The following is a 14,337-nucleotide window of genomic DNA, read 5'->3' on the forward strand; positions in this document are numbered from 1 at the left end:
TTGGAAGGACTGATGTTGAAGCTGAAACTCCAATACTTTGGCTACCAGATGTGAAGAGCTGACTCATTTGAAAAGACCCTGATACTGGAAAAGATTGAGGGCAGGAGGAGAAGGGGACGACAGAGGATAAGATGGTTGGATGGCATCACCGTCTCAATGGACATGGGTTTGGGTAGACGCTGGCACTTGGTGGACAGGGAGGACTGGTGTGCTGCAGTTCATGGGGTCGCAAAGAGTTGGACACGACTGAGCAACTGAACTGAGCTGAATAGTATTTACTACTCTCTATCTTGCTTTAGGATTGTTCTTATCCAAGTTTACTCTCACTCTCTCTAAGTACCTTATTCATCTTCTGTGTATGCTAAGTTGCTTCAGTCATGTCCAGCTCTTTGCGACCTTATGGACTATAGCCAGCCAGCCTCCTCTGTCCATTCTCCAGGCAAGAATACTGGAGTGGATTGCCATGCCCTCCTCCAGGGGATCTTTGCAACCCAGGGGTCAAACCCACGTCTCTTACATCTCCTGCATCGGCAGGCAGGTTCTTTACCATTAGGACCGCCTCTTGACATCCCTTAAAATATCTATCTACTAAAGTTTTATATAACTCTTAGTCATCTATTTGCTAAAGGGATAAATGAATAGAAGTCAAAATACTATTATAGTCTTAAATGCAACAGATTTGTATCATGAAAAGGTCATTGACTTGAAGGTATACTTTATTGGTCTTACACTGTTGTCTATACAAATATAGAAATAGAAAGTGGAAATATCATACATGCCTTCTTTTCCTGAAATCTTTCTTATATTGGGCTGGCCTACCTACTATCTGGATGTGTTTCATGTTTATAGTAAACTTACACATATTTGCACATATCCAGAACTTTCCAGGAAACTTTATATAAACCTTTATATTTATAATATTAGTGCAGGGGTTTAATTGGGCATATATCCCAATTGAGAGATGGGGTCTATGTCTCCTCTCTTTGAATGTGACCTGGCCAGTGACTGCTTTGATCAATAGAGTACAGTGGAAGTGTGCAGTGTCTGGCATAGCCGTTAAAAGGAGTGGAAGTTTCCACCCTGGCCTCTTAGAGCCCTGTATTACCCTAAGTCTGGCTTCCCTGAGGTGCCATGCTGGAATACCCATGTGAAGAAAGAAGAGGAGACGATACAAGAAATGAGGGAAGAGAAGAGGGCGGAAGGGAAGAGAGCTGCTCGGTCCATCCAGCTGAGGCCCCTGATACTGTGAAACAGAGAGCCGAACCTCCCTTCTGTGCCTTGTTTAAACTCCTGATTCTCAGAATCACGAGAGATTATAATAATAGTTATTTTCTAGATTTTGGGGCAGTTTACCAAGTATTCATATTTAACTGGAACAATTTTAACCTACTATAATCAACTATCACTTTAATTTATAAAGGCACATATACAGATTACATGAAATAAAGAAATTAAGTACATATGTTGCATTTTAAGAATAAGTCTAATAGGTTACTTATACAGAATTAAAGTGAGCTTAAACACACCTATTTTTATATTTTTGAAATCAATCATACATTTAATAGTAAAATTTAGAAGTTTCAAAAAGTCATTAAAATTAGAAAAGTTGTGTAGGTTAATCCACTATGGTATGATTAGCAAGAATAAGATAATTTAAGTTGCTGAAAAGAAAAATGAAGATCCTTATGTTTTATATCTAAAGGAAAATAGGATGCCAATAAAATTACCAAAAAAATTAAAAGATGCAATGAATTCTATGTCTTAGAACCAAATAATCTGAAAGCATGTCAGGGGAACCACACAAAAGTCGTGTGCTGATGGGTGGGAGGGCAAGAATTCACTGGGCTGTTTCCAGGAGACTTGGATTCTTGGTTTCAGAGTTCCTCAGCTGGTCACTCAGGGTGCCTGAACAGCTCACCTCCCACAGAGTGTATTTTAGTATCTCAGCCACTGAGGCCCGGAAGCGTGCTTGGAACTTCTTACTAATCAGGACGTAAAGGATGGGGTTCAAGCAACTATTGAGGAACGCCAGGCCAGTGGAGAGGGGGATGCCAGCCTGTAGCACTTGGTGGAAATAGCTATTCTGGTGAATCGTGAGTTCCCAAATGCTAAACAGGTGATAAGGAGTCCAGCAAATCAGAAAGGCCATGACCACAGCCAGGATGGTCCAGAAGTGCTTACTGTAGATCAGGATGCTTCGCTTCTTCACCTTGAAGATGAGGCACAAGTAGCAAATGCTCATTGTTAGCAGAGGGAGGAGGTACCCAACAATAACTTTCACCCAGGTCAGAACATGATGCCTCATCAATCTGAGGTCCACATCATGCTCATGGAAGTTGTTATAGCAAAGAGTGTGGTTATTCAACTCCAGAGTGTCCCGGAAGTACAGAGCTGGCCCACCCATTAGTGAAGCCAAAAGCCAAACAACTATAATAACAATCAGAGAGTTCCTGAGGGTACGGTACCGATGAGATAAGACAGGGCGGATCAAGTAGATATAGCGGTCCAGGCTTATTACCATCAGGAAGAAGACACTGGCAAACATGTTCAACTGGGCAATGAAGGAATTGGCCTTGCACAGCCAGATGCCGAAGGGCCAGTGAAAATTCATGGCCACATATGAGATGTACAGAGGTAGGAAGAGAAGAAAAATGAAATCTGCGATGGCTAGATTGAGGAACCACAGAGTGGTGACTGTCTTCTTCCACTTGAATCCCGTGAACCAAATGACAGTGGCATTTCCTGGAATGCCCAGGACAAATGCCAAACAGCACAACACCAAGGAGACCCAGTGAATGGCTCCCAGGTGTGCTTTCTCCTCTGAATCAGTCTCTGGGGAGTAATATTCCAGGGCATAGGAGTAGTTCTCAAAGTCTTCAAATAATGTCTCCTCTAGATCTTCCATGGTCTTGCAGAATAAACAAATCTATGGAAGCAAATTTAAAAAGAAAGAAAACAACTTAAAAAATTTATTTATAGAAAACAACTTATAAAAGAAAAAATGTTTAGTAAATAATAAAGGACATAAGGATAAAAATACTTTATCTTAACAGGCACTAATAACAATTTAGGGACAAAAGGGAGACATAACTATAGAAGCAGAGATTTTGTATGACCCCCGCCTCTTACAGTAATGGAAATAAAAACAAAAGTAAACAAGTGGGACCTGATTAAACTTAAAAGCTTTTGCATAGCAAAGGAAACTATAGGCAAGATGAAAAGGCAACCCTCAGAATGGGAGAAAATAACAGCAAAAGAAACAACTGACCAAGGATTAATTTCCAAAATATACAAGCAGCTCATACAACTCAATACCAGAAAAATAACCCAATCAAAAAGTGGGAAAAAGACCTAAACAGACATTTCTCCCAAGAAGACATACAGATGGCTAATAAACACATGAAAAGATGCTCAACATCACTCATTACTAGAGAAATGCAAATCAAAACTACAGTGAGCTATCACCTCACACTGGTCAGAATGGGCATCATCAAAAAGCCTACAAACAATAAACGCTGAAGAGGGTATGGAGAAAAGGGAATGCTCTTGCACCATTGGTAGGAACATAAATTGATATAGCCACTATGGAAGATGGTATGGAGGTTCCTTAAAAAACGAGGAATAAAATCACCATATGACCCAGCAATCCTACTCCTGGGCATGTACCCTGAGGAAACCAAAACTGAAAAAGACACATGTATCCCATTGTTCACTGCAGCACTATTTACAATAGCTAGAACATGGAAGCAACTAGATGTCCCTCAGCAGATGAATGGATGAAAATGTTGTGGTACATACACATAATGGAATATTACTCAGCCATAAAAAGAAACGCCTTTGAGTCAGTTCTAATGAGGTGGATGAACCTAGAACCTATTATACAAAGTGAAGTAAGTCAGAAAGAGAAAGATAAATATCGTATTCTAACGCATATATATGGAATCTAGAAAAACAGTACTGAAGAATTTACTTACAGGGCAAAAATGGAAAATAGACATAGAAAATAGACTTACAGACATGGGGAGAGGGGAGGAATGGGGGAGATGTATGGAAAGAGTAACATGGAAACTTACATTACCATGTGTAAAATAGATAGCCATCGGGAATTTGCTGTATGACTAAGAAACTCAAATAGGGGCTCTGTATCAACCTAGAGGGGTGGGGTAGGCAGGGAGATGGGAGGGAAATTCAAAAGGGAGGAAATATATGTATACCTATGGTTGATTCAGGTTGAGGTTTGACAGAAAACAACAAAATTCTATAAAGCAATTATCCTTCAATAAAAAAATTTAAAAAAAGGAAGTAGAGATTTTGTAAATGAGAGAGAATGAAAAAAAATACTTACTTGAAATATTTGGCAAAATGTTCCTTAGGAAAAAATGTATTCTTCCAAGATGGACACAAGTAGAAACAAAACCTGAATAGACCTACAATCATTAAAGAAATATCATGAATTAAAACATTTTTTTTCAGACTTTCCTGGCAGTCCAGTGGTTAAGACTCCTTATTACCAATGCAAAGGGCTTCAAAGTCTGATCAGGTAACTAAGATCCCACATGCCATGTGGTGTGGCAAAAAAAAAAAAAAAAAGCATTCTTTTCATGTTATGAACTAGAAATGGTATATTTCTTGGTAGGACTTGTGATTAACACTCTAGGTGTCTAAGTCTTGATGGACCTAAATTTTGCTATTATCATTCTCAAACCGTGAAAGTTTATTTTTGTAAAATATTCAGTAAGTGCTAAATTAAAATGATTCACACTATAGGTGCAATTTCTATGTTCATAATGTTTGCAGGGCTGACTCGAGAGAATCTAAAATTCAAGTACTTATTAAGTTCTTACCAGGTATCTTTATTTTATGGAAGATGCAAAAGAAAACAGATTAACGTTTATGTGTGATGACTTCAACCTCTTTATTTGCGTCCATGAACCTGTTTACAGAGAAGAGAAGGAGACACAGACATAGAGAACAGACTTAGGAACACAGCAGGGGAAGAAGCAGCAAGGAGAAATTAAGAAAGCAGCAGAGACAATATATACACTATCATGTGTAAAACATATAAACAGCAAGCTGCTATATGACACAGGGAGCCAGCCTGGCACTGTATGGTGACATAGAGAGATGGAATGGTGGGGGGAAGGAGGCTCCAGAGAGAGGGGCTATATATATAACTGTGACTGATTCACTCTGATGTACAGTGAGGCTACTACAACAGTGTAAAGCAATTATTCCTCTAATAATAATAATAAAAGACTTCTGATAAAAAAAACTTTAGTACTTTGACTTCTTAAGATCTGGACAGAGTTCCACTTGCTTCCTTGGCTCACCACCTGGATGGCACAGGCAAGCACTGGAGATTTTGACCCTATTTGGCACTCATGGATGTTCTGATTCTGTGTTTATGAATTCAAATATGTTCATCAGAATTATATCAATATGGAAGACTTTTCAACTAAAAGATACATTTTGGAATGAACTTGACTATGACCACTTAATTTCTACATTAACTTCCTGTAGAGTGCATTTAAGGGAAAGGCTGCCCACTCCAGTATTCTGGCCTAGAAAATCCATGGACTGTAATAGTCCATGGGGTCACAGAGAGTGGGACAAGACTGAGCAATTTTCACTTTGAAACTTTATTTTCTTCTGTGATCTCTTTTTTCTTTCCTGCTATCAAGTCTAGTTTCCTAGGCTAAGAAGACTTAAATGTCAATTTTTCAACCGAAACAAAGCTTATTGGGTACAATTCTAGCTTCATCAATTTGTTTTGCTATTTCTATCTGTAGTATTCAAAATCAAGTAGAAAAAATACTAGTAGTTACAGTCATCTCATGGAGCTATAATCACTGATAGAGTAGATATATAAGATTTGAGATTATAGTAGAGTTATAATGAAGAGGTCAAAACATTTTGTATTGCTCACGGCCATCTCAAACTCAGTTTGACTAACACTGAAATCATCATCTTATCTAAATTCATTTGAGGAATCTGAGCATAATAAACAAAAGCAATTCATCAGCATCTTCCCAAATCCAAACTCGGCCAACTTCTCTTTATTTTTCATTATTCAGCTCAAATGCCACCTTTTCTTGGGAACATTTTCTAACATTACCTCCCCTTAGATAATTATATTAATAATACTTAATCATAACTATTAACATATGCAGTAGTCAATGCTGTTGGGAATTTCCTAGGTGCTAGGCATGTATGATCTAATTTGATCCTTGAACAAAATCATATAAAGTGTATAAGTACTACTATTTTCCTATTTACAGGGAAAAATACTGAAGCTTTGAAAAGCTTAGTGACTTTCCCAGTATCACGGCAACCTATAATTGGAGAGTCAGAATCGAAACTCAGCTCCATTGAATGCAGATCCTGAGCTCTTAAGCATGTGACATTCCCCTCTTACGTCACACTGTTCTTACCATACTTAATACATTACGCTTTCATTGATTTCTCTTTGATTTCTGCTCTACCGAACTGTGAATTCTTCAAGAATGATTGTCATCTCTGGACCCTACAGTGCTTAATACAGGGCTTACTTTGCTGTGCTTAGTTGCTCTGTCGTGTCTGACTCTGTGACCCCACAGACTGTATAGCTTGCCAGGCTCCTCTGTCCATGGGGATTCTCCAGGCAAGAATACTGAAGTGGCTTGTCATGGCCCCCAGGGGATCTTTCTGACCCAGGGATTGAACCTGGGTATCCTGCATTGCAGGCAGATTCTTTACCAACTGAGCCACCGGGGAAGCCACTTTTTTGGTGCCTGCGGCCTATTCTTTAGGCTATTAGCAATCCTGAAACCAGATGGCCTGGAATCACCTTATAAAACCCGAAGGAATGAGTAGATGGAATCTCATTCCCCAAACATAGAAAAGCCATTGGAGGACCTGTAATTGCACACAACCACTGTTTTCACCAAGTCAGGAGCTGTCACTGCTGACCCTGCTGGGCCAGAACGGTCATAGGGTCTGCTGAAGGATGCCAACTACCCTTCGTCCCAATTCTCTTGGGGCAGGAGAATTACCTTGAGGATGAGTGATCTTTCCAAACAGAATCCCTTCTAACAGAAAGCCCTGTTCCAGAGAAACTGCTAATCTTCCAGAAAGCAGATGCATAGGTTAGACACAATGACCAGTTTAGGCTTGGAGAAAGATCTTCAAGAGGAGCTGCATACTGCCCAGCTGAAGCCTTCACAGGAAATATAAGCTAGGAATTCCCCTGTGGGTTACAGCAGATGTTTTTGTGTGTTGGTGATAGTGAGAGGGAGGGGTGGGATGGAGAAAAGAGAGAAGTAAGGCAGAATTCAAAGACTATCCTACCAAGTCCTTGGCTAGACAGTTAACCCTTGAGGACATATTCTTAATTATATGCCTTGCTTGTATTGGGTTGGCCAAAAAATTTGTTCAGGTTTTCTGTAACATCTTACAAAAAACTCAGATGAACTTTTTGGCCAATCCAATACTTTGCTTTACAGTTTACAGGTGCCTCCAGATCGAATTAAGTTTCTAAATGGTACTTAGACCTATTCAAATATCTAGAGGCTAACTTTATTAGATTCCTAAGGCTGCTGTAACAAAGTGCTCTATGTTGAGTAGCTTAAAATTACAAATTTTTTGTTTCAAAGTCTGGAGATAACTGTTCTCTAGGTGTAGGCAGTCATTTCCTTCTGAGGGCTATCAGTGACAATCTGTTCCATGTTTCTTACCTGGATTCTGGTGATCTGTTGGCAAACTTTGGAAGTCCTTGGCTTGTATATACAATAAGATGTTTAGACCTCTTGATTCCATGCCAGTGTCAGGCCTTCCCCTACCCTCTTTCTCTTCTTATTGGCTGAATGAGGATGCAGTGATGAGCCATCATATACCAGGTGGATGAGGAAAAACATGACGGTTCACAAGATAGAAGCCTGGGTGCCTGGATGATCTCATGGAGCAGTTTTTGCCATTGACTATGACGGGCTGGTGAGACTCTTGTTTTATAAGGAAATTAGGAGCAGATCTAGAGTTGTAATAGACCTATGTGACTTGGGCAGAGTTAAATGACCTCTGCCCTTTATTTCATAATTTAAATGTCGCAAGGGCAGGTAACTTGAATGGGCACAATAGTCCAAGTTGGGGAGATAATGGGATTTGGGTGAACCACAAAACAGTGGACTTGCTTTCAATGGAAAGTAGCTACTCAATTCCAGCCAACTGTGGGAAATGAGGGCTTAGTGTTGCCAGAGTTTTGGATGAATGGATGAAAATTTATACATCACATATATATTTTAAGGTATTTCTTTTATTTATTTTTTTGGCCATGCCTTGCAGCATGCTGGAACTTGGTTCCTCCCCGGGATTGAACCTGTGTTTCCTGCAGTGGAAGTGCAGTCTTAACTACTGGACCTCCAGGGAAGTCCCTGAATATCTGTATTTTTAATGTGGAAAGTTCCCAACTCCTAAACTACTGTTTTAAAACTAAATAGCTGAGGCCTATATTCAGCCCAGCTATAAATTTGTGACCTCTGGGGGAGACAAACTCTTTGAAGACTCTGAGCTTTTCAACAGTGAAGAAGAGGAGGCTATATGTTAAATGGAAATAGAAACTCTGAGTTGGCCTCTGAGAATGACTTGCCCCTTGGTGCCAGTGAGGCAACCATAAGATTTAATGCTACTCAGGGCCTCTCCACAGGCCCTCATTTTAACCTTCTCCAAATTGATATAAGAATCGAGATAACTCTTCTTTTCTCTAGGAAAAAAGATGCTATGGACAAGTTCCTGACTGTACTGGGTTTCTGTTAGAGTTATTAAAAAGGATCCTGATAAGAAAGGCAAAACAGTGGATCATTACTAGAAGCAGAGCCCTTTCATGGAGCTGTAACAAAGCTCCTGGTTCTCAAAAGGGGATCATGAGCAAATTCCCTGATAATGACCCTCACCCTGCTTTCTGCCATCTCTGGTTAGACCACTATTTCCCTGCCTCATCACTGTTCTAATTCTCACAACTTGGGCTTTCAACTTCCACCTGTAAGCTCTGCTCTGCCCTAAACTTGGACTCAACTATATTTCTTGTTCAAAATGTAACTTGGCAGCTGTTCTGATCCATGGTTCTATTTCTACTTCATTCTCTGGTTTGAATAACTGGGTTATTGCCTTGTTCCTAGTCCTTACTCCAGGTTCCAGCTTTGGATTGCTATACGTTTGGTCCTCTAGAGAACACTGTTACCACATTTCCATCACGCTGTTCCTTTCTTCTCTAGGAAGATACATGCTTCTCTCCCAACTTTGGTTAGACTATCCGCTTACCATCCCAGGGGTCAGTGCTCTGACACCAATTGTCCATCCCTGCCACAGTCTACACCTGTGGATCTCAAACTGGGAACAACTTTGCCTCCCAGGGGATATTTGACACTGTTGATTGTCACAACAAAGAATGGAGGACGAGGGGGAAAATGCTGCTGCTATCTAGTGGGTAGGGACCAGGGATACTGCTAAGCATCCTAGAATATACAGCCCCCTACAACAAAGAATCATATTGCCCCAAAAGTCAAGGACGCCAAAGTTAAGAAACCCTCATCTACACACACTAGGCTCAGTCTGAACTCCTTTCTTCTATCTCCTGCTGCTGAATCTGCTCTCTATCTGTGGGTACTCTCACCTGGGAGTCCTGGCTTGGTCTGGTCCACTCTACCCCACTAAACCAACTGCACTTTGTAGAGACTGCAAACGTATTTGATTCGGTTAAAAAAATGTACGTTAGATGTCAATGCTAATATTAAACATTAATAGACTTCACAAAAATAGTTGCAATTTCTAGCTTCTTTGGAAAATGTATATTATCTGGTAATAACGGACCTGTATTTCCTATAGCAGCATTTGGATTCCTCTTCAGACAAGGGATGCATTCTCTCATTTGTCATGGTTACCACTTCTAAATCACTCATTTATGACACTTTCCAAGATGCTGTCAATACTTGAATATGCAATCTTTGCTAACACTATGCCTTGTAGATAGTAAGAAATTAAATTATTGAAAAAATAAAAGCTATACACATGTGAGATTCCAAACAAACTGTATGATAATGCAATCTCAAGAAAATACCTGCAATCTCAAAGTAAAAATGTGGTCTACAGAGAAAGGATATTACCTTGGCCATTTCTGCCAATTTAAATTTAAGGGCCTATATTTAAGAACAAGTATTTTTAAACTTTTTAAAACTGATATTCAAGCAACTATACTCCAATAAAAATTCTAAAAAAAAAAGCCCCTGACATTCTGCTGTATCATCAAACATACTGTGTTATACGTATCTATTTATTCTTGATAAGAGAGAAAGAGCAAAAAGAGATACAGAAAGAAAACATGGGGGAATTGTTCTTCAGTTTCACCATGTGTATACACACATACAGGGCTTCTCAGGTGAGACAGTGATTAAGAAACTGCCTGCCAATGCAGGACACACAAGAGATGTGGGTTTGATCCCTGTGTTGGGAAGATCCCCTGGAGGAGGAAATGGCAACCTACTTCAGTATTCTTGCTTGGGAAATTCCACAGAGGAGCCTGGTGGGCTACAGTCTATGGAGCTGCAAAGAGTTGAACATGACTGAGCACATATACATGCTACATACACACACACACACACACACACACGGGTATATTTAGACACATAAAACTTTTCTGCTTTTGAGAAGAGGAGATGTGAATGAAGACTCAGATGAAACTGGAAGGATGTCTGAACAATAGAAAAAAACCCTGGCTAGGCAATAACCAGAAATGAAGATGCGGAGCAGGCCAACTTAGAATCCAGATTTAAAGGAAACTTTCACATTCATTAAACAGGAAAAATGAAACTGTCTTGGCTGGCTGTGGCTTTCCATTGAGACGTCATATATTTTTCTCAATTTGGAAGTGCACAAAACATCGCCAAGATGAGTCCTTTTGACTTGACTGAAAAAGAGGAAATAGCTACTGTATTTGTCTTAAACCATATGTGCTGCTAAAAAGCGAATAAATAATTCTGACTGAAATAAAGACAGAAAGATCTTCATGATCTTAAATCTTCTGAGTAGCCACTGAAGTGAGTGCCAAGCTGTACTGTGGACATGAATATGAAAAAGGTCCGCCTGAGTCCATTAGAAATGTGTGAAAAATGCTTGCTGTGGAGCAAAGTTCAGAGAAGCACCCCCTGAAGTTCATGGTTTGATTTCCAAAGAATGTGGTGAGGCATGTTTACCGCAGGGATTCAGCTGCTGTGGGGAACCAAGTTGTCACATTCCTGGGTTACAGTTACATTGACACTCAAGTGACAAATATCTACTTTTGGAGCACAGAGCAGTTTATTGAATTTAGCAAATTGGTTTCTGATCTATGCAGACTTACTAGATGGTAAGGCTGAAACTCTTTCCTGAATAAATAGATTTCACTACAAGAGTCCTGGCAGAAAAAATAGTGATAAATATTCCATAAAATCCAGATGATTTGGGGAAAGAACATCTGGTAGAAATGTGTATCTTTAAATATTTAAGTGTGGCTTTAAATGAGACTTGACTGTACAGGGAAACTTTTAGTTTATTTACCTTGACAAAACACAAAGATTCCTTCTGGCAGAACATTTGGTGAATGCAAAGGAATTTAATTTAGTTTCATATTGTTGAGTTAGATGGGTTGTCATTGACCACTGCAAAAATGTATACCTAACAGAATCTTAAGAAAATTTAGGTCTAATCTGCTTCAACCAGAGAGAAGGTTTTGATGTTGCTGACCACTGTCTGCCTGTGTAGAATTTCCCGTGTTGTTGTTGTTGTTTAGTCACTAACTCGTGTCTGACCTTTTTGCAATCCCATAGACTGTGGCCCGCCAGGCTCCTTGTGTCCATAGGATTTACCAGGCAAAATTACTGGAGAGCGTTGCCATTTCTTTCTCCAGGGAATCTTCCCCACCCAGGGATCAAACCCATTGGCAGGTGGGTTCTTTACCACTGAGACACAGGTAAAGCCCCAGAATTCTCCCATTTATCCTGATAAAGAACTCAAGAATACATCTCCTGTGAAATGTATCTCCCATGAACTTTGAGGGCATCTATACCCTGCTTCTGATTAAATGACAAAAATAAGCAGGAAGAATCAATGGACATGAGACAGAGAAACTCTTTGGTGAAAACCAAAAATCCATCAATCAGCAAACATATGTGATCAGCATACTATATCTCTCAAAAGCTGTCTACTTAGGGAAGAGACTTTGTTCAAAAGCGTGTGTGTGTGTGTGAAAGAGAGAGAGAGAAGGAGAGTGGGGGAGGGTTATTTGAGGTCATTGCTCAATATTTTTCACTCGCTATCAAACATAAACAGTATACCACACCCCAGTTTGTGCTCAAGATGTTTGGCACCAGCAGAATATTTTGTTGCCCTTTGGAAAAATGATCTCTGCTTGGAAGGTGTTGGGACACAGCAGTATTTTATAAAGATTCCCTGTTTATTCACCCAAGAGAAGCAAGGGAGTTTTAAATGGAAATTGAAGGTTGAGTGTGATACTGATGGTTAAATGGTTATTTTTGGATTGCTCCTTTCCACCCCAACCCCTGGCAGAGCCTATCCTTGAATAAGAGGCATCTAGGCAATGGCACCCCACTCCAGTACTCTTGCCTGGAAAATCCCATGGATGGAGGAGCCTGGTGGGCTGCAGTCCATGGGGCTGCTAAGAGTCAGACATGACTGAGCGACGTCACTTTTACCTTTCACTTTCATGCACTGGAGAAGAACATGGCAACCCACTCCAGTATTCTTGCCTGGAGAATCCCAGGGACGGGGGAGCCTGGTGGGCTGCTGTCTATGGGGTTGCACAGAGTTGGACACGACTGAAGCGACTTAGCAGCAGCAGTAGCAGCCTATCTATCTGCAGCTCCCATGTCATTTATTCCTTAGTGCCACACATTAAAACAAATGTTTATATTCCTTATTAGGAAAATGGGCATATTAGGATAAATGAAAGTGTTTTGGTTTGACTGGAAAAGACACAACCAATCAAGGGAATGCTTTGGTAATGAAGGCCTTTGAAAGTCATGCCTAAGTAGTTAAGATTTTATTCCATTGTGAGTTGGGAGCAAATAGAACTATTTGTAGTAGTGAGTGTCATCACTGAATTTTTGTAAAGATCATCTGGAGGCAGTTTGGGACATATTGACACACTTGAGGTCAAAGATGGAAGGGACCCTAGGCAGTGAGAGTTAGAACGAAGATGAGGGAGACATATTCGAAAGACATTTATTTAGGAAATTAATAGAATCTTTTAGGAAGCTTAGCTAAGCTAGGGTAACACTCACAATAACTTTTTACTGACTTGGCATTGAAACTCAATCCTGGATTTAAACTCTAGCTAATTTCAAGGATTTCCCTGGTGATCCAGTGGTTAAGCCTGTGCTTTCACTGCAGGGGGCATAGTTTGATCCCTGATAGGGGAATTAAAAGGCTTCCTAGGTGGCGCTAGTGGTAAAGAACTTGCCTGCCAATGTGGGAGATGGAATGGATGTGGGTTCCATTCCTGGGTCAGGAAGATCCCCTAGAGAAGTGCATGGCAACCCACTCTAGTATTCTTGCCTGGAGAATCCCATGGACAGAGAAGCCTGTGATCCCATGGGGTCACAAAGAGCTAGATATAACTAAAGTGACTTAGCATATAGGGGAACTAAAAACCCACAAGTCATAAACAAATGGGGGTAGGAACCCTCTTAAATTGTTGGTGGGAATGCAAATTAACACAGCCACTGTGGAGAACAGTATGGAGATTCCTCAAGAGACTAGGAATAAAACTACCGTGCTGCTGCTGCTGCTGCTGCTGCTAAGTCGCTTCAGTCGTGTCTGACTCTGTGCGACCCCTGAGACGGCAGCCCACCAAACTACCATATGACCCAGCAATCCCACTATGGGGCATATACTCTGAGGAGACCATAACTGAAAAAGACACATGTACCCCAATATTTGCTGCAGCACTATTACAATACTGGGACATGGAAGCAACCCAGATGTCCATCGACAGATGAATAGATAAGGAAGTTTTGGTGCATGCACACAATAGAATATTACTCAGCTATAAAAAGGAACACAGTTGAGTCAGTTTAATGAGGTGGATGAATCTAGGGCCTATTATACAGAGTGAACTAAGTCAGAAAGAGAAAGACAAATATTGCATATTAACACATATAAATGGAATTTTAAAAGATGGTACTGATGATCGTGCAGGGCAACAAAGGAGACAGACATAAAGAAGAGACTTTTGGACTCGGTGGGAGAAGGAAAGGGTGGGATGATTTTTAGAGACTAGCACTGAAACATATGTATTACCATATGTAAAATAGC

At 40.3% G+C, this 14,337-nt stretch overlaps 1 protein-coding gene across 6 annotated transcripts in view; it reads right to left on the reverse strand.

Annotated features, from left to right (window-relative positions):
* Nucleotides 1–698: 698 nt before the first annotated feature.
* The window catches only part of CMKLR2 (chemerin chemokine-like receptor 2), a 50,400-nt gene continuing 36,761 nt past the window's right edge, over nucleotides 699–14,337 (reverse strand). For 4 of the 6 annotated variants that reach the window (XM_069578114.1, XM_069578116.1, XM_069578112.1 and 1 more), the window contains 2 exons: nucleotides 4,346–4,427; nucleotides 699–2,926 (listed from right to left, as the gene is read on the reverse strand). In XM_069578114.1, coding sequence (XP_069434215.1) covers nucleotides 1,838–2,905 — 1,068 coding nt within the window. In that variant the 5' untranslated portion in view covers nucleotides 2,906–2,926; nucleotides 4,346–4,427 and the 3' untranslated portion in view covers nucleotides 699–1,837. Of the gene's footprint in view, nucleotides 2,927–4,345; nucleotides 4,428–4,844; nucleotides 4,934–7,712; nucleotides 8,143–14,337 lie in introns of those variants that run through there. The other 2 variants (XM_069578113.1, XM_069578111.1) reach the window with 2 other exon arrangements.

Source organism: Ovis canadensis, chromosome 2 (assembly GCF_042477335.2).
Source record: "Ovis canadensis isolate MfBH-ARS-UI-01 breed Bighorn chromosome 2, ARS-UI_OviCan_v2, whole genome shotgun sequence".
Classification (NCBI taxonomy): domain Eukaryota; kingdom Metazoa; phylum Chordata; class Mammalia; order Artiodactyla; family Bovidae; genus Ovis; species Ovis canadensis.